The sequence below is a fragment of the Phaethon aethereus genome (assembly GCF_964289735.1).
Source record: "Phaethon aethereus genome assembly, chromosome: 4".
NCBI lineage: Eukaryota > Metazoa > Chordata > Aves > Phaethontiformes > Phaethontidae > Phaethon > Phaethon aethereus.
Window position 1 is genome coordinate 44,764,399 of NC_138578.1, and position 26,867 is coordinate 44,791,265.

At 36.8% G+C, this 26,867-nt stretch overlaps 1 protein-coding gene across 2 annotated transcripts in view; it reads right to left on the bottom strand.

Moving 5' to 3' along the window:
* The window catches only part of GLRA3 (glycine receptor alpha 3), a gene marked incomplete at both ends in the record, with an annotated part of 88,164 nt that overhangs the window by 11,113 nt on the left and 50,184 nt on the right, over positions 1-26,867 (bottom strand). For both annotated transcript variants that reach the window (XM_081999286.1, XM_081999287.1), the window contains 2 exons: positions 12,409-12,546; positions 25,459-25,541. In XM_081999286.1, coding sequence (XP_081855412.1) covers positions 12,409-12,546; positions 25,459-25,541 — 221 coding nt within the window. The remainder of the gene's footprint in view (positions 1-12,408; positions 12,547-25,458; positions 25,542-26,867) is intronic.

Here is a 26,867-nt window from a genome sequence, read left to right on the forward strand (position 1 = left end):
TATAACAAAGAAGAAACATTCAATAGAAATAGCATGTTCTTTCCCGTCAACATTTAGAACACCCTCTGAAGAATTCACACACTGTCAAATATATTTGTTATCTAATGAAAGATGAATGTTTTGATTTCTCTTCAGTGATTTTTAATATGTACAGTCCCCATTATAATAGGAGTATGTACTGTAAAGAAAGCAGACAGAAAACCTGAAAATTTAAGAATTTGATAAGCTCTGGAACTCTTCTTTTCTTAAAAAAAAAAAGAGATGACCAAAACACAAATCATTACGACATAGGAAAGTTCCTCTGTGTGATCACATCTGTTATCCCACTTATTGTTCAGAAGTGTTGCTCTATGCAAATAAAAGGCTTGCTCTCCCATTGTATAAAATCTCCTTTATCTTTCGGTTCAATTTTAAGCATAAATTGATTTTTTTTTAAATCCAATGAATTTGGGAAAAATATAGTAAGATCAGTGTGGGTTATCAATAGGAGATTCTGCTGAATCTCTCCCTTTATCCCCATTCATACTGTTCCAAGTCAAAAGTACAATGACCGAGATTCAAACAGAAATGAAGGATTTGAGATTAGGCAACTTCAGGAAGCTGATTAAATGGCCTAATTTTTCTAGATACTGAACATCAAGCAACTTCTACTAGTTTAACCAAACCAGAACAAAAAAATCTGTTGTTTCCTCATAGAAATGCCATAAACCCTTTTTTCCCCTTATCCAGATTGTTTTTATTACCCTGTAAACTCTAGATTATTTCACAGATCTTGATCTGGTCACATTAGATTTTCTAATTCTTATCAATGCTCATATTAGTCACGTATGAATGGTGCTGAAGGCAATGCTGTTACTATAAATAGTGTATATGTGAAATAGTTTCTCACAGCAAGAAATACATGGATTTATTCCTTATTTGAATGAACTTATTTCCTAATTCTAAATTGAACATGGAAAGCTATGGAGTTATTTATTTCTTAAATGGTATGATGTTTTTTGGTTATGTTTTCCAGCAGTTTTTGATAGATATTTTTCTAATCCATTTTTATTTGCCAAAATGCTGTTTTATAGTAGATCATTTCACATTAATAGTGCTTTAATATTTATCATATTAACAAAATTTATGTAATGGACTTATTTATGATCTTATTCTATACTAATTTAATATGTTGCGTATTATGCTGGGACAATACTGTTAGGCATACAGAAATGAGTTTCAGATAAAGTCAAACTATAATGTTTTTATTTTAGGCATATTAAGTGCTTGGAAATATATTCTGAACTTCATTATTTTCATAATAGTTCTCTTAGCAGGCTGTTAGGTCTTTCTATGATATTGTAGTAAATGTGATTGTATGAAATTTTTATTTTATTGAGAAACTAAAAAAAAAACATATAGAGAAAGACAGTAGTTATGATGTTCAGTTTTAAAAGGACAGGATATAACTCATGAGTTTTATATCTGCTGGCTCAGTTATTGGTTCCATTCCTAATCGCTGGTGTTTTCTGAATTCTGTCTGCACTCCTGAAATCTGTGTCCCAAATCCTGGCTCAACCATCTGCTGCCCCAGCTTCAAAACTGATTTCTGCTTCAATCAAGGAATTAAGTCCTCGTTAACAAAGTGAATGGGAATTTTGGTATTTACTTCAGAAAAGGCCAGGATTTTCCCCCATGTTTCTCTTTCAGGATCTTCAAAATGATATTGACAGGATACATTCTTTTACTTTGCAGTTCAGCACACCCCACATAACTGGAAGTTCTGCTCTGACTATCCTTCAGTCAGAGAATCACATTCTTACTTCAAGATGGTCCTTACCCCGAGGATGTCTTTTTTGTGACATTTGTTCTGTTAATTCAGCAGCCTTGGAAAGCAGTAGTCCCTCTCTCATACATCACAATAAATCATGGTGGCAAGGAGTGACAGAAACGTCAAATCTAGGTCTCTTGCAAAGCCATTTTATTTGTCATTACCTCAGCAAGAATGAGAGTTCAATATGCAACATTTTCTTCCTATATGGTCCTACGTTCTTCCTTCAAACAAATTAGGATGAAAACCTAAGGGGCATCAGAATGGGTAATATATGCATAACAAGATTGTCAATTAACATTGGCTATTGCTTGTACATTGTTTTTTTCTCCAAAGAAAGGTGGGATAAGAGATCTGAGTCTCTTTCCTGAGTACTCAAGTGGGCTTGAATTATTACAGAGATCTCAGCACAAAAATACCATGGTCCTAAACAAGGAGCAATAAATAATATATTAGCTCTGATGTGGGTTATTTTTATGTAGTTGCAAGTTTGCCAGGTTTGTTTGAACTAAGAAGAAAGAGAGGAATAGCTGTGGACAACAGAACCCTAATAAAATGAAAGAGATTCTGAATGAAAGGAGTGCAAATGGAATATATGGTAACCACGGAAAAGAGATGGGATTATGGAGAGGCCAGAACTAGGACTGAGTGATGTGTCAGAGGAATTATACTGAAGGATTTTTTTGCTTTGTTTTGTATTTTTGTAAACATCATTGGCCAAAGTAAAAAAACCAACAAAACAAAAAACGAACACCAAAAACATGAAAAAAAGAAAGTGAAGTGTTGTCCCAAAGTGGAAAAAGATCTTCGCTTAACTCCACAGAATGTGTGACTTGGACTCCTGCCTTCATCTTAGGCCCATTAAGTTTATGGACATGCCAGTCATACGTCCACTGCTTCCCAGTCAAGACCATCTGCTCTGTTCCAGTGTAGCACTGAAAAATTAACTTAATACGTGGTAGTTCCCCAGGGAGAGTGGTGCCTCAAAGGTAGACAATTCTCTCTTACTCCTCTGCTGACTATTGGCTTTCTTACCAGTGGAAGACAGCAGAGGAGGAAGACAGCAGGTGGAAGTCAGTCTCAGTACTGCAGTTGCAGCAGTTGCTGTTCTGAGTGTGGAAGGGTCAATGTTAGTTTTTGCCCTTCCTGACTGAGATCAGAACCACCTGCTTAAACTTGGCTAATGAAGCAGAATGGTAAAAAAACCCATTTGCACCAGCAGATGTGATCTTCAGCCAGGAGGCAGCCAGCAGAGGCTGTGCTGTTCTTTCCCAGCTGAAGCCAGCAATCCAGCTGTTGGCCTCCTTTCTCTTCCATTTCAAATTCAAAGCCAGGTTAGCTGTGGTTTGATCTATTTGACTGGATGCTTGAATGGATCAGAAGAACCACACCCCTGAAGTCATCTCAGCTACGGAAGGAGACAGACAAGCAGCTAAGAGCATTGCTCTAATAATTCATTTGCAGTACCTAAAAGGTAAACTCTCGTTCATTCTGATATGCACTGTGAATGTCACGGAGAGTGGTTAGGAGGAGTAAATGAAACCTTTGTGGTATTGTGGTTTTGCTGAGGCTGAATAACAAATTAAGGCATGATGTTAGTTTCAGATCAGAGCTAAATATGAAGTGAATGTACTGGTACATATGCACATGATGGTGCATTTTTCTCTCTTACACATGTTCTTTGGTAACAATGTCAGATTTGCTGGGCTGACATGATTTCCTTGCAATATCCACACTGAAACTAATATTGTAGTGGAAAAATGTATATTCCAGTCAGCCTATATGATTTTTCTTTCCCCCAGAAAGTATAAGTGGCTTTTCTTGGGAGTCAGTTTCTAGGTCACATATTCTATTTTTGGTTGTTGCTGCTATGGCCAACTGTGAGTTGCTCAAAAAGAGCAATTTTCTACCTTAGCACACCTTCACACTGCACAGCCTCCTTGGACCATGGCAGGTCCTGTTTAAGCAGTGAGTTATGCAGGCAGCAGTATGCCTATGCGATTAAAAGGCACTGCTAGCACTGTGGGATGTACAGGGGAAATCAAGCGTAAGTAGTAGCTTTCAGGCTATAAGGGGTCCTTCTTTTCAGTTTCATCTGCCTCAAACTTCTCCCGAGGCAGTAGTTGGTAGAACTTAAATATATTTGTCCCCTTTTAGCAACCCTTAAGATATCCCTTGGGGGAAGCTCTTCTTACTGTACCCTTACAATGTCATGGTCATGTTTGCAATTCCCAGGAAGGCTGAGTAGCTGTTTCTGAAGCTACATAGGAAGTTTTTGTAATGGCATTTCACCTTAGGAAACTGAGCCTAGGAAATAGTGTGCCTGAGAAAGAATTAAGGTAAGAATAATAATTATTAAATCCCTATGAAATTAAAAATTACTACACAAAATATAAAATGAATAAGTATAAACAAAAAAAGGGAACTAAACATGCAGAGATTCAACTGTTAATCCATGCAAAATGGAGAGATATCTGCTGAAGGTGCTAGTTTAGATACTAGGAAGTCATAGTCTGGTTTTCCTTATAAGAAAAAACATTTATAACATAAATATCTGATATACTGTGAAATATTTTATGGATGTAGAGAGGTCTGTGGCCTAAAGATTATACAGCTTAATGAAATTACATTGAACTATTTACTTTACAATAAGAATTTTATACTTGCTGAATAGAGAATGGCTCAAAGCTTAGCAAAATAGAACTAAACTAAGTTAAGCAAATCTGAATAAATCTTTATGCAGCCCTGCAGAGTATGAGTCTGGGAAACAGCCATTTTATATTCTGATCTGAACACACCTGTCAATATGGATGTAGACTACACAATTCTGTTTTTACCAGTGACTGATGACCAACAAACAGCCAGCCCAAGGGCCAGAATATTGCTAGCTATGGAGATTTGCTAACAGAGGCCTGGGGCAGTTGAACTGTGGTGACAGTCCTCTCCTCTAGCACTGCATTTTCCTGCTTGAAAAACAGCTAGAGACACAGGTTTAACATGAGATTAAGTACTGAGAGACAGCAGGAAAGGAGAAAAAGAGCGAGACTTCTTCAGTGGCTAGGATATTGCCAGCCTAAATGGCTGACTTAGATTTAGATCCCTTAATATAATATAGAGCTTCTACCCTTTGTCTGTCTTCTGGAAATCCCTTTCTTAAGCAGTTCGCTTCCTCTACTCCCCATAAAGATCCTAAGCATTCAAACTCAATCTGAGCTTGAAAGTTGTGTTAGACAGAGTGTTTACTTCAAGGTGCTATTCTGAACCTCAGCAGTGTTTACCGTTTTCAGACTTGTAAAAATCACAGCTCCACATTTTATGTGGAAAAGATAACAAATTGCAAAAGCTGGCTGACAGACTTTTCTCTAGAGAGAGAAAAAATAAAGACACTTCTGTCTTCTAAAAGCAAAAGTTAAAGACTCATCTTCTAAGATAAAACAATAGGTGGATTCAAGAAACAGGGAGATGGGAGAAAGGCACAGAAAAAGCAGTACAGATGACTGTGGTGAACATATTCACACCAATTGCCTAATTAATATTTGCTATTTCATAAGTGTCACTGAAAACATTAATTAAAGTAGATAGACAAAAAGCTAGTTTTATTGAGATATCTAGATAAAATTGTGTTTTGTCTAGATAAGCTAGATAAAATCATAGTTACCCACTGTTAGTGTGAGAGTCTGGGTATACAGTTTTTGTACCATAGTCTTTGCACAGAAGTTGCTCTGCAGAGCAATTTTGTAGACAGGGAACCTGAAAGGACTTTATATGGGTAAAGTAGAATGTCTAGATAATGTTTATTTAAAAAAAAAAGAAAATCTTAGGGGAAAAAAACCTCATACCCTGCAAGATCTAGCTGGGCCTCTATTTCTAGCTTCAAAGGAAAACCAGTACAAATTAAATTGCATTTCTTATGTACTGTGTTCGTAGTCCTAGAAGGAGGATCAAAACAAATGGTAGCCGAGTAACTGCAATTCTTAAGAAGCTGTTTGACTGAAGAATCCGAGTTTGTATGGATTGATTCAACGTGGCTACTGCACTTTATGACTTCCACTGTTTTCTAATGGTTGATACCTTGGAGTCCCAGGTTCTCACTAAATAGTTGCCATTGCAATGCTTTGAATATTCTTATCTACTCTCTGTACTTTTATATGGAGGAAAAAAGGGCCATTGTTTACTCAAAACAAATGTCTCTCACAGGACAACACACACTGACAATAATTTGTGAGAGACTTTTAGATTGCTGTTCAGCTGCACCTTAATATGATCTAACTGCAGGACATCATAGACTGCTCTTTTGCTGTATTTTTCCAGTCCTTCCTTAACGCTGGTTCTGGCACTCATCTCATCCTGAGTTGGGACACTTCAGTGTGCTAGGTAGTAGAAAGCTAGTCCTTTATGTATGTGTGTGTTACAGCCCCATATAGATGAAGTTTTGATCAGTACTGTCCTGAAATGAAATTGTTCATAATGTAATTAATCAAGGCTTTTTTTTAAAGCACCCTGCATATGTAAACCTTAAAGTTTTAGGTTATCCAGTACACAGGACGGAATCACCCTGGCAAGGGTTGCTATTGTCTTTAATGAGAGTGAGGGTATTGGCTCCAAGTGTCCTCAGGCAAACTGGGCTAATGAAAAAAAAAACAACCCAAAAGAGAAAACTTTTTAATGTTAAAGATATTAACATAGAAAGAAAGCTTCTGAGGACAATTTTATGTTCTAACTGAAATAACTGTTAGGCTGAAAACAAGACATAGTCTTAGAATGAAATAAAACTGTACTGCCATAAGAGGGATGACGCAGACCACCAGCACTTTCCTTCTGCCTTTTGTTATGTGCTTTTTTCTGCTCTGCATCTGCTAAAATAAGACCACAATTAACCTCTCTTGGTGACAAAGTACAATAAGTTATGTATCATACTGCAATCATAATGGCCGATGATTTTCACAGAGATCATGAAGAAGGAGAATGAAATATATAAAATTACTTGTCCATGAGGCAGTATTGCTCCTTTTACTTTCTCTCCTGTTTGAGTCATTATCAGAATCATCACTAGGCAAGCAGTCAAGCTGAGTTTACTTTGTTCAGCAGAAAGACTTCCTTTTGATTCCTCCTAGAACGTTACACCATCATTTGAGAGGCATTCTGCTTATTACTGAAATACAGTTAAATACTTCCTGTCCTTTTGATTCTCATTATAAAATTTTTTAAATAAACAAGACTGCATAAATTATGTGTGTGTGCAAAGCTGGTTATTTCAAGAGACTGTGTCTATAAAATTGATTATATATAAGTAAAGTTAGCTGAAATTATTTTCATACTTCTCTAAGAAGGAGACAGGGTAATTAAAAAACATTTGGTAAGTGCTATCTTCAGCCAGTTTTTGCAATTTGCACTGAAATATAAATTGTAATTTCAGTATATTTTGCTGATAAAAACTGCTTATAAAAGTCCTTGCCTTTTCCTCATCGTAAAACATTCAAGCTGTATCTATGATCATGCAACCTGACTATAAATCATGATCTTTGAGTGTCTGGCATGTAGAACCAGGTGAGTTCTCAAAGATATGGCTGATATCTATGTATCTAAAGCCAAGATTCACAAAATGACTGTAGGAATGTACTACCATTCAGTTTTTCTTTCAAGTCACTGTCTGTGGATATCAGTGGTATATTGGGGGATATCAGTGCTGGTGCTGTCACCTGCCATTGACTACATAAGTTCTTGGTCAGGAAGGAACGGACTTTACATAGCTTGTTTGGGAAAAAATACTAGGGCAGGCAGTAAACTTAACATTGGTTTAAGAGTGATAATGACTGCCGTAAAAGAAAGTTGCAAATAAATGTGGAAAAGAACAACTAATTGCTTTCCAGCTTCATGAATTTGCACTTGCAATTCCCATCTCTCTCAGAATGGAGGACCAAGCTGCCATTCAGAGGGACCTCTGTAAGCTGGAGGAACAGAGCCACTGCAACATCACGACAGACAGCAAAGACAAACGTGCAGTTCTGCACTGAGGATGGGGTAACCCCATGCACTGGTACAGTCTGGGGATGGACTGGGTAGGTAGCAGTTCTGAAGGAAAGGCCTGAGAGCCTGGCAGATATTGAGTTGAACAGAAGTCACCAGGACAGATATCAAGTTGTAATGTGAAAGGCTAATCATGTGCCGCACTGCGTTAGCAGGGGCAGAGAGGGGAGAGGTAGAAACTAAGGAGAATCTGATAGCAACGTAAATAGCAAGGACATCTAAAAGTAATGTCTCTACTTCCAGGACAGCTGATGAATTTTTATTCAATTAATCTTTAAGGTAGAATGTTTACATTTTGGTAAATGCAGGAGTCACTATTGAGGTCTATTCTGCAGAGAAAAATTCCCAGTTGGAGTCAGGCAGTACTGTTTTCTGTGACTAGGGATGGTCATGTCCTCAGCCTGTCATAGACTCTGCTTTTCAAAATGTTTATAATTTCTCCTTTTTTCATTAAAGTAATGGACAGCTTCAGAGATTTCATGCCCACAGAATACCTCCTGGATAGAAAATACAATATTTCTTTTCTGAGATGTGGCCTATGAAAAAACCCTGAGGGGTTAAAAATCCATGGCTTAAAAATCACTGCTATAGTCTCAAAAAGAGTGGTTTAGGTGTTTGCCAAAACAAGTAGGGCTCTGAGGTCTTCTCAGCAGAGTAAAACATCAAAGATATGTCTCCTTTAACTGCTCTCATGTTCGCAGCAAAATGGCCAAATATAAGGCATTGTCAGTTGAAGACAGGACCTAGAAAGGGCACAATCTACAGGTTGTTAAGCAACTTGTTTAACCTTAAGGGGGAACCAAAGGGATCATGAGAAAAGACTGTGTTTGTGATGTATGTGTTAGGAGGTAGAAAGGGGAAGATAGAGTTAAGGAAGTGGGCTGTTCATCGAGATTGCAGATTTAAGGATACAGTGTTATCAAGAATGATCACATACAGAACCCATCAGTTCTGGTGGTGAGTGTAGCAACCATAGCTCCACTGTTCCCAGGACCACCACATCCAATACTTTAAGCCAAAACCCATCAATAGACATAAGACAGTTCTGAGCAGCATCATTCAAGTGCAGTTGTAGTGCTTTATCCATGGTGCAGGAGTAAAACCAAGATTCAGAGTATTTCTGTTTGTGCCTCTTAGCCAATGCTACTATGTATAAATCCATGCTATCATATATTTGGCTTTTTGCAGCTGTGATTGAAATCACCTGTGATTGAAATTAAAATTGGGTGTTGCATAAAAACCCAGGGGAGCAATGCATGTGACATAGGAAGTGAATGACGTGGTAAAGCAAGACCATCCTTGTAATGTGAATGGTTCGCCTGTGATTTTTCTGGCTGTTATGTTAATTCACTTCCCAAATTTGTCATTGCGGATATGCCAGTGGATGCTGAAGCATGAAAATGATTAGAAATGTTGCTGCGTCACTTCAGAACACAAGACTTGATGAGCCATTATGCTGTACTGTGGCTGAAACTGTTATGTCCCTATATTTAGAAGCAGTTTGTTTTTCAAGCTGTGGTTAGTGATCCATTTTCAATTGGGCATGAAACACTGATGAGACATGCACTGGTGAGTTTCCACATAGTGTCCTGAAGCTTCATGTTAATTTGTTTCACAAGGGAGACTTTTGGGGTTTTTTTTCTGTCTTATGGGATGTCTCAGAAGAGCTTTCCGTCCTCTGTTGTGACTAAATTTAAATTGAAAACTCTTCTTTGGTCGCTTATTGCATACCAGCTACAGTTGTTTAGCAATCTTTTAAGAATTCATTTTATCTGATCTGTCATAGGCCAGAGAATTATGTTTTATTTCTTCTTTTGAAAATATTTTTTTTTGTTTCTTGTGGAGTATCCCAAAGAGGTATCTGTCTACAGTATCTCATTGCAGGAACCTTGAGAAAGGACTTTACTGGTCACATATCCAAGTGACATAATGGAGGAAAAGAAACTTAGTTGTTTTTGTCTTTTAATATAGTGTTTAGGGTTTTTTAGCATAAATGCTGTAGTTAATAATACTGGTTGTAACAAAGAAATGAAAGGCACTCACACCCTCCTAGAAACCAAACCAACCCTCTCTAATTTGATTAAATTAACTTCATACTGAAGACTTGAATAAAAAAATAAATACTCTGGAGAAAATAATGTTATCTTGAAGAGGAGAATGTCACCATAAACATAGTCGTGCATGAGTAAGACTATCTTTTCATTCTGGTTTGCCTTGCCACAGTTCTTCCAGATTTGCACCTGTGATTTTGGTGCTGTAAGTCAGAGCAGGCCACTCTGCTGCTTCTTCTGGTGAGGACATACCTTTCTGCCTGCAACATTACATTTTTTTCCCCTTGCCCATCTTAGTCAGGTCCCACAGCTTTGCAATTGTCTTCTCATTTGCTGAACTCCTTTAAAGTCTGAAGCATATGGTGGGTACCTGCACCCAGGCTTCCAAGTTTTCTGTATTAGTAAATGGCTTGACTTTTTATGGACAAATTAAATGGCCCCATTATATTTGAAGTAGAGGCAGAAACTTCAGCTATCTTTTCAGGGTTGTGGACTGCACTCACATTTTAGAGCACCTATTTGGCAACAGAAATACAGTTTGACCAAAGCAATACAGAAACATAACAGACTTATGGTTGGCCATGCTGTCCTCTAATTATGACGGTAAACCCTTTCTCCCACCTAAACGTGACAGCAGTTCACAAGGATAAGTGCACTTGTCTTGCAGGCACATTTTGAGAGTCATAAGACATCACATGCAGTTAACAACATCGATTCCTCCCCCTTCTCAGCTCAGTTTAGGGCCACAGTGAAAGAGACAGTAGATATAAGTTGATCCCATGTACCTAGCATGTTTTCCTACATCTGCTTAGAAGAAAATCAATACCAACTTAAATAGGCTTGAAACATAGGGTATGAAGAAAAGAGTAGTAGCTCAAAAATACTGAAAAACTGAAGTTGCATTCAAATTCAAAAGGTTTAAACTATGATGATTTTTATGAAAGCTCTCAAACAAAAGAGTAAAATTATGATTCATCTTTGGATGAGATGTTTGGAGAGATATTTGGAAGTCACCAGAAATTCTGACATTTTAAAACAGGTTTCATTCAATATCAGATTAAGTACCACAGTAATGTTTTATTTCCTCAGTTAGAGATTTTTGATGCATCTTTCTTTCCAAATGAACTTTGGATAAATGAAAGTACTTTCTACCATGAATTCTCATTTGTTAATATCACTGTACAGGATATAAGAAGTACAGTTACAGGCATCTGTTAAAATGGCACAGAAGCAGGAGAGTCCTAAAAAGGAAGAAGAGGTTGCCTATATATCTCAAAGGAGACAGAGGAAAATAACAAAATTTTCTTGTTTGTGGTAGGGATTATGGTAAAAAGGAATAACATTAATTTCATTATTATGATTAACAAAGGGATGTTTGAGTAAAAAAATTACCTTTCTACATGATATGTATCTCCATTTATGGAAGGTTTTTAAGGATTATCCAGATATTAGTATTGGTACAGTAAAAGTGCATGTTATATATTTCCAATTTATTTTGAGAAACACTTCAAAATGTCTCTATCAATATCTCCCCACTCTAAATGGAAATTTTAGAGAAGCTTTCCCTCCCTCAGGGCACCATGGCAGCTGTGATAAAACTCAGTGTTGAAAAACGTTCTTCCTTAATTTTGATTGTAACAGGACATTCTTTACGAATGTCACCTATTGAATTTTATCCATTCTGCCATTTCAGCAGAATCCACATAATCAATTCTAAACTTAGATTTCAAGATACATTTAATCTATTAACAATCATTTTGCAGAGCAGAAATGAAGAGAGGTATAGAATAGAAAGAGAGAGTTCTGGCTTTTTCCTCCCATGAGAAGATGGAAGCTATGCATTCTTAGCCTTTGCTACATGTTTTTTTGAGCATTATTATGCTTGTGATTGTCCAGTTATTGAGATAATCTTTTACAATTAAAAATAAAACAACTATATTAGTAACATTAAAATCCCCCTTTTTCAAATAATCCCAGGGATGATGAGCTAAACATCGTAGTTCTGGAAAGGCTTCAACTCAGAAAGGCCACGTCTAGTTTGGACACCTGGCCATTGTACAATAAGGATGCTTTCAGCTTGTTTGCATTGCCCCCTTGCTGTATGAACTGGGGCAGGGGTAGATGGCTAGGCAACCCTGTGTCCCTTCTCCGGACTGATCCAGGCTGTGCTTAGTCCACAGCATATAGATCTTTGGATTTTAGCAGTGTTTCAGATCCCACAGTGTAGATGCGGTCATGGCACCTGCTGCAAAAATTAAACTCCTGACTGAATTGCTTCTGAATTATTTCAACTATGTATTTTCTTAAGTTGACTGTAATAGAAGTTTGATCAGCCGTCAGGTAGTTTTGTTTCGTGGTATCGGTTATTTAAGACTGCATTATCCTGCACAATGCACATGTACGTTTTAACCTTCCTGTGAGTTCAGTGAGAATATTAAAAAAAACAGTCACACCAACTCTCCAAAATAACAATAAATGTTAAATGTATTTCCAGTTTTAATCACTAATATGCTTTCCTACCTGTATTGTAATGCTTGGTGCAGTAACATAAATCCTTTTCTTCTTTCAACAGAAACTGTGGCAGAGTGAGACCTTCTGCTACTTGAACTGCTCCCTTTTCTTGCCATTCAAAAATGAGATCATTCATTGTGTATCCAACTAAAAAAACAAAACAGAAAAACCAAACCACAAAAAAACTCTAAGTCAGCTGCAAACTTTGAAAAGCACGGACATACCAAATAGTGACGACTTAAGTAAATGTCATAAAAAGGAGATAACAGAGGGTTTCTGCTTGTACCTGTTAATCAAAAAGTGTTATCTGCCATTCTATGCCATACTGAACTAGAAAAAAAGCGCCAGTCTTACGCATCCTTTGTGAAATCTTAATAGTCAGGTAGTTTATTAATGGAATTAACAAAAACATCAAAATGAGCTAAACATCCAGTTCTCTTGGGAAAATCTTACCCTCCGCTAGCCCAAGAAAGATAAAATAGGCCCTTTATTCTCAATCTCTTTCTCCTTTTATGTGAGGTGAAAAGGTGAATTGTCAAAACTATGTTTATGGATTTATGTCAATTTGAATTTTTAGGTGCAAATTCTTCAAAAAGAACAATGAATGAAAATTTCTGCAGGAGTAAGGTATTAGTTGAATTGAAAAAATACTTTTCTTTGAAACTGGTACAAAACAAGGGAACGTAATTGATTGTAATCTTCTCATATTAGTGGACTGTGATGTATTATGACATTAAAAGGCATTCAATTTTAATATTCAGATTCCTGCACTTATCTGTACCTCATGCATGTGTGTATAAGATTAAATAAAACAGCAAAAGCCATAGTAAAAGTACTAATCGAGGGCCAGGCTTTGTAAAAAGCAACTACTTTTTCCCTCTATTTCCCTCTGTCAGCTGAATATTTGCATGTGATATCACTGGGGAAAAATTGCTCTACTTCCTCTGAATATGTGATATATTAACTTTCAAGTATATCCCTGGTATTTTATTTTAAATTTTTTTTTGAATAAATTTTATCTGGTTATGACAACTGAAAAAAAAAGGTCTTCCTATTCTAATTTAGGTTTTATTAAGATTTTCTCAGCATCTAATAGATTTGGACAAAGTGAGATTTTAAAATTAAAATATAAAACTAGATAGCTTTTATCATTGTAATAGTTTGAATGACAAGGGTACACTTAAGGCACATATAATAGCTTGAACCAGAAGGAAAAGGGAGTAGTTTTAACATCTAAACTATGTAGCTTTCATTCATTTATTTTGCTTCTTTGCAATGTTTCCTTTCTGCTTTAGTCCAATGTTAATGAGCTGTTGAAGATAACCTATTGGTAACTGGAAATATCATTTAACCTTTCAGTAACAAATTACAGTTCAAAGTATATTCTTCAGAACTTTCTAAAAGTAACTGTAATATTCCTGCAAATACTGAAATTTCAAGTTCCAGTGAAGGAAATAATCTCTTCGGTGTGTGGGCATAAATCTTTCCCCTGTTATATTCAGCAACTGCATTACTCTCTGAATACATCTATAAATGCTACTCAGTCATAATGCCCTGATATGCTGACCTCAAATCTGAGACACGCTTCATCCTTTCTGATCTATGTTGAATGCACCTGTAAGTTAAGAATCGGTGTTTATAAATGTAAAACTTTTCAACATCTCTCCTTGCTTCTAGATTCTTAATGTTTCTTTTGTGGAGCACCTTTATACCAGGCATTGACAGGCACTCAGGCTGACTGTTAATTTACTTTGGTATTTTATTGGAGCTGGATGAACATGCTAAAAATGAGACCATATGCTTTTAAATAGGTATTTAATTAAGATCAGACATTACTCAAGTAATTACAAGCATATATTAACTGTTCAAGGAAACCCTTATTTTTCTATGTCATTGAATGCATGACATTCTATAAACACAGCCTTAAAATTCACTATTAAATGCCATTAACTATGAAAAATCAGAAATATAGCTCTTATCAAACTTTGCATGAATTCAGACAAAAAACAGTTGTGTGTAAAGCAGATTATCATTTGAAGCATGTAGATTATGGCCAGAAGTGATATCCCCTGAGTAAAACTCATTGAACTGACAAGAAACAACTATTGTGTCAAAATGTATTTCACTAAATCAGATTCATTCATCTCTAATGCAAGCTTTTAATTTTGATTATCTACCATGCCCACTAAGTTTTCTACAGTGCAATCTATTAAAAATAATAGCAGTGTATGCAAAATGCTGAGGTAGTAATTAATTTTTATCATGTTTACATTTTAAATACACAAATATAGCTTTGACTTTCAATACTGTAACTTCACTTTTGTAAAAGTCAAGATCATAGTTATAAAGTAAATGTGTCTTAAAATATATGAGAGCTTAATGGAGGTGTGACTTTATGTTAACCAAAGAAATTTAAAATAGAATAATATATGTATTTCCACTAGGTACATTAAATTAAATCAACTTAAATTAAATCTGTATTAAATGTACTAATGTGAAATACATGATCCAATCAAATGTGCCCATTGAAGTAGGGAAATGTAAAATCTTATAATAGTCCTGTAATTGGGGAAGTGAGAAAGCATAAACTATTTAAGCATGTTGACCTATTTGATAACACAAATTTGTCTTTAAATTTTCTTTTGTGAGCAGTGTTAACAAGGATAGGTATTCTTGATTTTCCAACTGAAAGTTGTACAGTTCCAAATCAACTGATGATATCTCTCTTTCTTCCAACTGCTGCATCATTCTTTGTTCTTGGCATGGAGAAAAGGAAGAAAGACTGCAGTGGAAGATATCTAATCTAGTCATTTGCAGAAATAAAGCAGAGTCAGAGAATTTACAAGAACAAACTGCAGCTCACGTCCTAGGCCTACCCCAGGATAGTCTATGTACAAAAGGGCTAAACCCCACATTTTCTGTGTTAGAAAATTTTCAGGAGGAACAGCAATACTAGTAGAGCTAACTGAGTTTCCTTAATATCTCAAAAAAAGGAAAATATTTTTGTTTTTTAATTAATTTTATAAGGAAGACCTGCTGAGTAGCATGGTGCTTAATACTCAGAATGCTCATGGTATTTTGTGCACTGTGCATAAGGGGAAAAAAACATTTCTACAGAAAGGGCACTTTAAAACATGTAGTAGTTACCATAGTGTAGTATACATACCATTACAGTTTAGGTGTACGGTGTTATATATGCAATGAGCCTAAAAATGAGTCCTCCAGCACACTAATTTTGACAGCTCTGCTGATTAATATAATTAATGTCCCTTACTGATGTGGCTGGGCTCCCAGCGGCACAAGACAGCATGGCAGAATTTTGAAATTACCTTAAAGTTCAGTCTCAGCAACAAAGTAGAGACTTATGATTCTGATATGGATAAGGCACCAAATTGCTTAGTGCCATCAACAGGAGGTGGAGGAGTTAAGCGCACAGCAAGTAGCAGAAGTGTAGAGAGCTTTAGTAATGAAACTTTTAAAGCCTCAAGGGCAGAGTGTTAACTTTTATGTTTAGGGTCCTAGAATTGCCAACCATAAAAGTTTGCAGTATTAGAATTATGTGGATAACTTTAAAATTCAGATGCTACTGCTTGAGTTCAATGGGACTATACAGATTTTTCATGCATGTGTATCTGCAGTACTGAGGCCTATATTTGCAAAATGGAAATAATTAGACAGTGCAACAAAGGAGGTCTTTACTAAAATGCATTTACCTTACTCATCTAGATGAAAAAAGTAAACTTGTCCATCCACTGCTAAAATGAGTTTTATAGGAATAAAAATGAAAACAATGAAGACAATTTCATTGTCTGTATAAGATTAGCAACTGATTAGCTGAGAAAAGGCAGATAAGAGAAGTGAGTAACAGTGCGCGCTCTGTTCCAGGTTTATGCAGCACCAGTTAATCTAACTGATCAAGCTCATAATTAAAGTTGAGTGTTCCTGAGACACAATTGCAATTAAAAATAATTGATCTGAATGCAATAGTACCCAAATAGTAAAATTCAATAAGACAGATAACTTTGTGTGGTCTCTCAAATTTTGCTTTGATATTCTTGAATAACGTCACTGCTAGTAGTTAATTTGTTGGATAGATACATGCAGAAACAGTTCAAACAGAATATCTTAGCAATGGATTATTCTTCCAATGATTGATAAAAATACTACAGGTTCAATCCATTGCATTAATTTTTCTTGAAATAATCAGAAGACATGATAAATAAAATAAAGAAAAACATCTTAAACTAAATTCTAGAAAACCTGAAGTCCACCTGAGCTTTTGGTTTGAATGCTGACTTCTTGGGATAAAACTTGAGTGTAAGATGTTTTCTCTCTATGCATTGCTTTCATTGTATTCTGCATTCCATGGGAAATGTGGTGTGCATGCCTGAAGGAAGTCCCAGTCTATGTGTCTGGAAGAAAAAACTGTGAATCTATTTATGAGAACACATGTCTTTCAGGGTAAAATTTTGCTATGTAACGATTATTCCTATTCCTTGTAAATTCTTGCTGCTCATCTTACTATATTATCTCTCTTGCTGCTGCTTTGTGAGCAGAACATAAATACCTCTTATGTGCATTTGCTGCAGCCCAACATAATATTCAGCCTCTCACTAAAAATGAATTTTTCTTTTTTGACTATGAGGTGGTTTTGGTGACTATTATAAATTGGTACCAGATATTTTTATTACTGGTGGTTGGGAATTACAGTGGTATGGAGGAAAGTCCTACTGGCTACATTTTAGTGTTGGAAAAAGGACAGTCAGTCACTGGCCTAAATGGTATACAGGGGCACAGCTCGTTTTTTTCATTGATGGTGGAAAAAGTGACCCTTTTATACTACAGAAATAGCTGAAAGCAATGGAGGCTGTTATCTAATATAGTGGCCTGCAGGATCAGGCCAACCTAAACTAGATCAGGTGGGTTTGTAAGGATTTCTATCACTGAAATGCAGTGTGCTAGGGTTTGGGTTTGCAGGATGTAAATGCATGAAGGTTGAGAAAGGAAGTAGAGATGCCAAATTTTGTGTGTTATGGGACACAAACCAGCTACTGTGGCTGAAGTACAGTGTGTCTGGCTACTGTCCAGGTGTATGCTCTTACCTAATTCTATAAAGATATTACTAATCACACAAAATCTGAGTGGTGTCATCATAGAACTGGAAAGAAAGGACATAAAAACCACATTGTTATGTTGAACAGCAGTGTTCAGAAGTTACAGGACTGGTTAGGTTACATTAATACTGTCTCTATTAACCCAAAGTCTGAGGTCTTGCACATCTGTAATGCAAAATCAGACAGTAAATTGTTCGTAATTATATGACAAGGCTATCATCCCAGGAGCAGAAGGTTGCCAGAGGGAGTATTTCTCAGGAAAATTCAAGAACTGTGTGTATGCATGGCACCATAGCCTCTCAGCAAGCAGCTCTCTAAAGAGACAACTTGTTATTTAGGAGACTGAAGTCATTCCAGGTAATTAACTAGTGAAGCATGTACTGGCAGACTGAGTCCTTCGCCTGAGATGAATATGAAGGACTGGCAAACTAAGTAGAATTTAGGATTAGCTGGCAGAGCAGAGGGCCTGAAAAAATTGTGAAAGTTAGATTTGGCCTGCAGAAGATTTTCTGTAGAAAATGGTCTATCACAGATCTGGTGATAAACGTGAAAGTAAAACTCTGTGTGGTCACACTTATGGAGGGAGGAGGTAGGAAAGATAAGGCATTAGATGAGGAATGGTTATCAGGATGTGTGCCTGGAATAGTTGATTCAGGGTTTTGAATATCTGGACTTCAAATAAAATGAAACTACAGTGATAGTCTGTTTAATCAATCTAATCTATACAAAACTCTTTGGCAGAATGTGAACAAGACAGACATACTAACTCTAGCCTTTAGACAGCACTGAAAATTGTCTAGCTAGAGTGAAAATTTTCAGCATGTTCAATTACAGGTTTCAAGAAAAATTGCAGGGAAAAAGAATGTGATCCTGCTGAAATATTTCTAAATAGCAAGGGCAACTGTAGTGTCTGCAAAAGAGAAAACAAAACTTTTCCCTTGGTCTTGGTCATCTTTCCCAGAAAATCCTATCTTTTCAAAACCAATGTTGGCAACTTGTTATCAACACCCATGTCCCTGAAAGAAAAAAGTAGATTGTAGTTTTCACAACAGGCCCTGCTAAAAGGTCTGTCCTCATCTTTCTCACAAGCCCCCTTTAAGTAGTGAAAGCTGCAATAAGGTGTCCCCAGTCCATTATCTTCTCTGGGCTGAACAACCCCAACTCTCTCAGCCTGTCCTCACAGGAGAGGTGTTCTATTCCTCAGATCATTTTTGTGGCCCTCCTCTGGACCCAATCCAAAAGGTCCATGTCTTTCCTGTGCTGAGGTCTCCAGAGCTGGACACAGGACTCCAGGTGGGGTCTCACCAGAGTGGAGTAGAGAGGCAGAGTCACCTCCCTCAACCTCCTGGCCATGCTGCTTCGGATGCAGCGCAGGATACAGCTGTCCACCTGGGCTGTGAGTGCATGTTGCTGGCTCATGTCCAGCTTGTCACCCACCAGTACCCCCAAGTCCTTCTCAGCAGGGCCGCTCTCAATCCCTTCATCCCCAGTCTGTATTGATACCAGAATAGATATCCACAGGGTTCCATTCAACCCACCATCAATCCACATGACTCTCTAGAATTTATTGGAACCAAGCTATTTATACCAGTTTTATACATGCACATTAAGAGTATGAAGAATTTATTTTAGTTAATTCAATATCAGCTATTGACATTAATAGCCCATAATCTCATAGGAAAGGCAGGGGATATCCAACAAGTTTGTCTTGAAGAATTATTGAAGCATCTTGAAAGTATTAACATCTCTTCTCCAGGCTGTCCAATGACTACACCATTACAGAAAAGCAAGGGTTTTTATTCAGGGTAAGTAATTCCCCTGTACCTTCCTTTGGATACTCCACATCTTTGAACCACAGTTGTCTTGGCAATTCTAAGATACCCCCTTTTTTAATTCTGCTGACACAGTCTTATTTGCTAAGTTCTTTCATTTTAACCACCCTTAGAGTACCATTCCAAGCCATGAAGAATAAAATTTTTGAGCAAACTTGAGATCCATGTGAATACCAATATATTTTGTAAATTTCTACTCATTCTGTTTTGTTTCAGGAAGGCCATGTTCCTTTGCTTCATTTTACAATACCTACAGGCATATTAAACCCTAACTCTTTTCCTCTTTGTCAATAAACAAACACATGAATGGCATGAAACAACTGATCTGAATATATGACATTTTTGTACAAGAGAGTTGGTTTTGACTACAGAATTTATTTTACAGCTATTTTAATCCCAGTGATTTATCTAAATTCCATTCTCATTTCTTTAATGTTTAGTAAGGTACAGGTCTGAGAGTAACATTGGATTTATTCAGCAAACTGAGCAGTTCTTTAGGTATCCAGCTGAGGCAAGGACTACAGTCATGTTGACTACAGTTATTTTACTACTCTTCTGTTAGGCAGCCCAACAGTGTGCCTCCAGGATAGGCTGCCTGCACTTTGCTGTTCCTAAGAACACGGCAGAGCTTTGAATTGTGCCCTAAATTCCAAGCAACATAGCAGGGAGAAGATCTGACAGAGCTAACAAATCTGGTTTTGGCTTGAGGTTAGAATAAATTCTTCTAATATACATTGCTCACTAAAAATATTAGCCTCAGAAAATGGTTGTGATGCATTTCAAGGCTAAATTTATGCTGGAGCTCCAAGAAACCAGGATTTTATTCTATGTACTTCTGAGCCGCTTTGCAAAGGGTCTGCCCCTTGCACTCTCCTCTAAGTTGTTCTGATGGAATCTCTTGTTTGGGAGTTATAGGTTTATCCGTCTTATCTTGAATTGCAGAGAAGAATAACATTTCAGGCCCAGCCCTCTACCACATCTCTCAAACCTAATATTCCTTGCCGAAGCCTATAGATTTTCAGCTGTCACTTTTATATTAGTTTCTGTGGGTTCAGCAGCAATTGTAGTTACTACTGCCTTTCATTCTGTGTTGATCGGAAACTGAAGACTCTTTGTGGCTCTGTGTCAGGTCTCACTGCAGATACGCACAGTGGGCTGAGTCACCCACCTGCAGAGCAGAAACCACAGGATGAGTTGTTGACAACGTTTGTGCCACTGAAATGGAAAGGGGAGAAGAGGTACGGTTTCCACACGTTAAGGCACAGGCAGACATTGGCCCAGTGTGTCCAAAATTACTGTCACTCAGGCAGACACCTGAGGTTCCCTGGCAGGTAAAAAATACACTCCAGTTCTATTATCTTTCTTATGGTGCCTTTGTGCTGTTGTGGGAAAGGAACAATGTGCAAATCATTTTCTGTAATGCAGAAGCCTGTATGCTGTAGCCTGCTTACAGATCCTTCCATTTGCAAAATCTCCAATTTAGACACTAGGAGGGAAGAAATTGTACTATTCAGGTAATAACATCATGTAGTACAGAGTGAATTTTCTCTAAAAATCCAAAAGGCAAGAGGATGATTTCTTAGAAAGACTAAAACCCCTCCATAAATCAAAAAGGTGTTTTCTCCCCTACATATGTCGCTTCTCATAGTATATTTCTTCTTCTGTAGCTGAGCTAATCTTTTCAGTATTTGAAAATTAAGGAATATTGAGTATCACATAAAGTTATAATTGTAACATATGAAAAAAGGAATGCTGTGAGATAAAAGTGAAACTTGAAAAAGAGGGAGACAACAAGCTCTAGTACATGAAAGAAAATCATTTCTTTCCTGGGAGACAGGCCACAGAGATAAATATGTATCTAGCTGACATTTCTTTGTACCTTATTCAAGCAGAATAAAACTAAAATTATCGCACATGCCTATAGGCTGCCCTGGTCTAAAGCACAGAAATGTAGAAAGAATTATTTCATATGTGCATTTTCATTTGCTTCCTTTCCAAGATACAAAAGCAGCTCATTCTAGTTGCTGAGAAATCACTCGGTAAAATAAATCTTTTAAAAATAGAAGACATTTCCATTTAAATATTTTTCAGACACTTCATGATATAAATGAAGTACTTTAACCAGGGGAAATGCAACTGCTGATACTGACCCTGGAAAAAACATTACATGAAATGGCTAAAAATTAATATATGATTTGGAAACAAAAGCCATACATGAATTTTCCTCTTTGAGCTTTCTGTGCTAGAGCAACAGTATCAATATTGAAGGAAAGTAGCTAGTACTAAAAAAAATTACAGTTTTATAGCAGAGGTAAAACCTACAATCTGTCCTTTATAAGTAACTGTGAGTCTTTCTTTGCAACCTGGTGATAAGATGACTAAGAAAAAGATGAGTGTTTTGTTAGAAACAGTCTCATTTGATCAGTGACACATGCAGGAGCAAGGACTGCAAGATCAGATACTGTTTAAAGAAACTGTGAGATAAATGGGCCTTGTAAATTCATAATTGTACAATGTCCTACCCAAATTGGCACTCAGTGGAAAAAAAGCAATGATGATCACTTTAAAAAGAAACATCTGGAAGCATGGCTGCTGCTGTTCTGCTTCTGCAACCACTTCGGTTTTTATAACACAGCCTGATGATCAGATCATTTACTCAGGACATGAGAGGACTGTGTTCTCAGTTTTGCAACCCCATGTCTTGCACTTCCCCGGACAGTGCACTAACCACCGGGGTTAGTGCTTTGGTCCCCCCTGTTTAAGTTGCCTCACTCTTTACCAAAAAATGTAAGCCAGCCAGCCACAGGAGAGTGTGCTACAGTGGCCTAGATATTAGAGATTCTTGGATGGATTCAGGCTCTCGGGGTTACGTCAGTTCTTACCTCAGGAGGTTTGATATGAAGCCTGGGAAAATGCTAAATACAAATATCCTCCTTTTTTCTTGTATAATTTTAAAGAGAAATGGATGCCTGCTCTTAGCCAAAGTATTCTGGAATTTGAATGTTTCTGCTCACCTTTTTCTAAGTTTTGGAAATTCATCAGAGTTCAGACCCATATAAAACTTTTTTTAACCTAGTTACTCTCCTGTCCAGCATGTAGATATTTTTTGTAACTCCTCCAAGGTTTCTATTTCCCTTCCTGCACTTCCTGTACAGAGAAGTGGGTTTTGGGCAGGTGAATTCCTGCTCTTGAAGATCTAAAAGCTTGAAAATTATGTCACTGTGCCTATCTTCTTTGGAACTGTCCCAAAGTATTTTCTCTCAGTTTCAGGGAACCGTTGTCTTGTTCTTGCAAAACTAACTGCTTATTCTGCTATTAGACATGTAGGTATAGCCAGAGCTCCCACATGCTGCAAAATTTTCTGCCTCAGGCCAGCTACTTTGCCCATAGTCTCTGTTTTTCAATGTCTGAAGCTACAGGTAAAATAGAATTAGACAAGGTGATATGGGGAAATCTTTATTACTTTCCTCCCTTATGAAGTATCTCCCTTATGAAATCAAATTTGATCTTTCTCTGTAACTAGAAGATTTTGAAGCAGTCATTTGTATTTTGTTCAGCTCTTCTTTTGTGAATGTTGCCTCTCTCTACCATGTGAATATGCAGCAGGGAATTTACTCCCACTGAACTGAATGATTAAAAACAACACTTATTGAAAAATGCTCTGCTGGAAAATACAGTGGAACATCTACAGTGCTCTTCAACTAATAAGTATTGGTTCCCTATAGTGAAGTCTGTGGGAATTGTGAGCTCCTGCAAGGTTTCTATAAAGCAAAACAGATGCCTGTTTGTTCAAGAATACTCAGTTGTTGTATGACCTGTCCTCACAAGGGCTGAAAGAGAGGAAAAAGAGATCTGAGTTTTATGAAGCTGTTAAAGCAACTATTTAATAACTTTTTAAACTTTTTTTTTTAAACATTCGGTCAAACACTATGACACTTTCTGTTTGAACCATAATTGTATATAGTGAATATACCTGCCATCTGTATGTACTCAGATACAATTGCCTGATATTAACCTTTTATTTAGTCAAATTAATTATAAAGGTGACTTAGGTTTTTAGTAGGATTATCTGCTTGGGTTGACTATGGAGTTTTGCTTAAATGCTGAATATATAATATTGCCCTAAATTCCTTGACATTTGCAGCAAAAAACTATCTCTATTTTAGTCAAGAAAATTTCTGTTGTCAGATTCAGCCATTGCTCTCATATTGAAAACCTGCTTTATAATATTACCATCTCTCCACTGTAATGAAAGATAGATCTGGCTTTCATACTCACCCTGCAATTTTTTTGTAAAAGCATACCATTATTGCTACAACAAACAGTTCTGACATACTGACTGATATATAATTACCTCTCCCATTTCTTAGATTTTATTTGGTTCTAGTAAAAGAAGAAAAAACCCCAAGAAATACTTTAATCAAATTATGTATGTTCTGTTTCTGATCTATAATATATTTAAAATAATCCAGTACGTTCAATCTATATGCAGAAAATTATGTTCTGAAATATTTTACTTATTGATCCTAAAACTGTAAATCTAGATCTGACATTAAGATGGGTAATTATTATTTATCTGTTTTTACCCTGTCATTAATTTTCACAAACTTCAGATTGCTGGAATCTTTCAAAGAATGCTTTATTTTATCTTATTTTGTTCTTCACATCATTAGGAGGATAAAGTCCTCTCATTTTAATGGGAAAAGGCAGTTCCCAAATACTTCTTATAACAAGGAAAATGAGAATTTAATGCATATTTGTGCCTTCCTCCCCACACATCCTGTGTTAGCTCAAATTCTAGCATCCGACAGAACCTTTGGTTTTCACTTTTTGTATGTGTGTGGGACTTGAAATGGCATAGCTGCTGTACACTTTCCATCATCTTTTATGTTCTAAGCCAGATATCAAGGGAGACGATAAGTACAATATATGATGGGTCGAGTTAACAAATGCTGATTTTATTTCACATAAAAGTGTTGCTGTTAATGAAGAGATAATTTTGCAAAGCCTGTCTTGTCTAAGCTGGTTTTATCTTCTCCTCTGCTCTCCTCAGGGTATTTGTGTATAATGCAAGCAGGGCTTTATGAAGAGATTATTTAAAACACATGGGGTTGTAATTTTGCTTTTTCCGTTGAAATTCTAGTGTAACACCAGGTCTGGTCAAACTGTCGGACCTTCTCTGTGCTCAAAATCTATCAAGTCTTCTTCTTTCTGTGTTTTGCTGGGTGTTTTCAATGTCAAGTTGTCTGTGCTACTACAAATTTCTTTAAGCCCAGAGTCTTTGGAAGATGCTAGAAATTTTTCCAGTGTTACGGTTGATGGTCACATCATACTCACATTTCATCCCTAGCTAGATGATACCTTGTAAGGATTTGTCCCCGTAACACAAGGACTCTACAGCCCTTCCCAAGATTTTCTGGGGGGTGTTCGGCTAACCCAAGGTGCTGCCCCAGTTGATTGAGTGAGAGCTGTGTAAGTGACATACCCTATCTAGGTACATGGGCATATACATATATGTATACGTATATATGCTGTGCAATTTCTACAGTTCTCCCTGGTAGTTAAACCCTTTCCCTAATCCCTTCTAGGATGATTAGGTAAAAACCACAGATATGTAGCTCTAACCTGTAGGCATGTTGAAGAACTAGAGCAGGGACTCGGTATATAACATCTTGTTTCCAGCTTTTAAGGACACCGAGTTATGACCGATTTCAGGATATTCACATAAATCACATAAATGACTCCCTTAAGTTATTGTCATGTTTCCTTTATGCTCTCCCATATTACCGTCTCTCTGCTATGTGTGAGCACAGAGAAGACTTTATGGTGAATCCCCATATGCATAAATTTTGCACAAAGGTAAAGTAGCACGGAGTACTTCAGTTTAGTAGTGACTTTATATTTATACAAAACTGTGGATTTTCAGTACAAGTACGGATGAAAGCATCTCTTCCTTTGAAAATCATGTATGTTTCACAGATTCTTTTGGTAAAATAGAGGATTCTTTTCTGAAAATTTGTTCTTGTACCACTACAAGGGGTCTTTCTACCTCCTGCATAGCTGTTGTAAGCCCTACAAAAGTATTTATAGGATAATACATTACTCAAACTTACAGCTTTCCAGCTGCATTATACATGTTTGCACATCCATTGGAAAATTTTTGAGATCCATTGGACAGGACAGTATTAAAGTCAATCTGAAAGAACAAAAAAATATTAAAAATATACCACAAAAATGCCATAGAACTGCACAGGAAGAATGCATGACAACACTGGAAGTCATTAGAAATAGAAGAAAATATATTTTTTCATTAGAAAGCTCTCCAAAGGGATGTATACTAGCTGAACCCATTTCATTCACTCAGCCTAATATGTCAATGTGAAAAAAAAAAAAATTACAAACTTCAGAAAAGCACATTTTTCAGTAGGATTGCCTAACTATATGCAAAGTTTAAAGGAATGCAACAACAATATGCTTTTTTGTGCTACAGCAGAATTATTGTACTGTTACAATATTTCAAATCCTTGACATAAAATTTACCCAGATTTGAAAGAATTTCATAACGGATGTCAGCTGCAAATCATGGTGGCAAAGTAATTTATGTGTTATTGTCCTGAAATAAGGTGCTTAAATTGTCAACACAAGGGTTTAAGATAATTTATGATATTGATGGTAGACTGAAATATGCCTGTAATTTTGAACTGCAGCTGTGTTTCATGGTAGTCCTAATACTTCCTGTGAAATACTTTCCAACCTACAGGAAGAAGAAGTATTTTTACATTTTATACCAATTCAATAACTTATCTTTAGACTGATACTTCTCAGAGGAATGAGAAAGAATATAAGAGGTGAAGGCACATGTTTTCCCTCACTGGCCATAGTTAGGTATCTATTCATCATTCAGCATCATGACTACACCTTTCTTCTTGCTAGAAAATATCTTGGATGAAAATGTCCTGTATCATTTACCTGTTCAGTTGATAGAATGTTCTCAAAAAACCTGAGGGGCTTGAGTTCACAAGACTTTTCTAGAATGGCAGTGCTCTAATCCCCCTCTCTTAAACACATTCCCCTGTTTTTGGCACTGGGCCTAAAGGGAAGCGGGCAGTAGGCAGCAAGCATGGCTGTATATTACTTTTTCCCTCTCCAAAGCTTCTTGATTCTCTGTTGCTGTAACTTCTGCTTAGCCTTCCAGTGACAGAGATGCAGGGGGAGAGTCCAAGGAGGGAACTGAGACCCAGGCTCTGTTCCCCTGCTATTAATGATGGTTCCAAATGCAAAATCTGACTAGTAGGCTAGTAACGTGACAAGTCATTTCAGAGAAGAGGCCTGGACTTGACTTTGTGCTTCAGTAAATATTTTAGTGTTTTATATTAAGTATTCATTGAATCAGGAACTGGAACCTTCTCATTATTTTCTTGTCTGAATTGTTCCAATGCAATTAGGGGAGGAGGAGATATTAGGTAATGAAAGGAAAAAGCAAATTTAGAAATCTTTTTTTTTTTCTTTAATATCAACATGT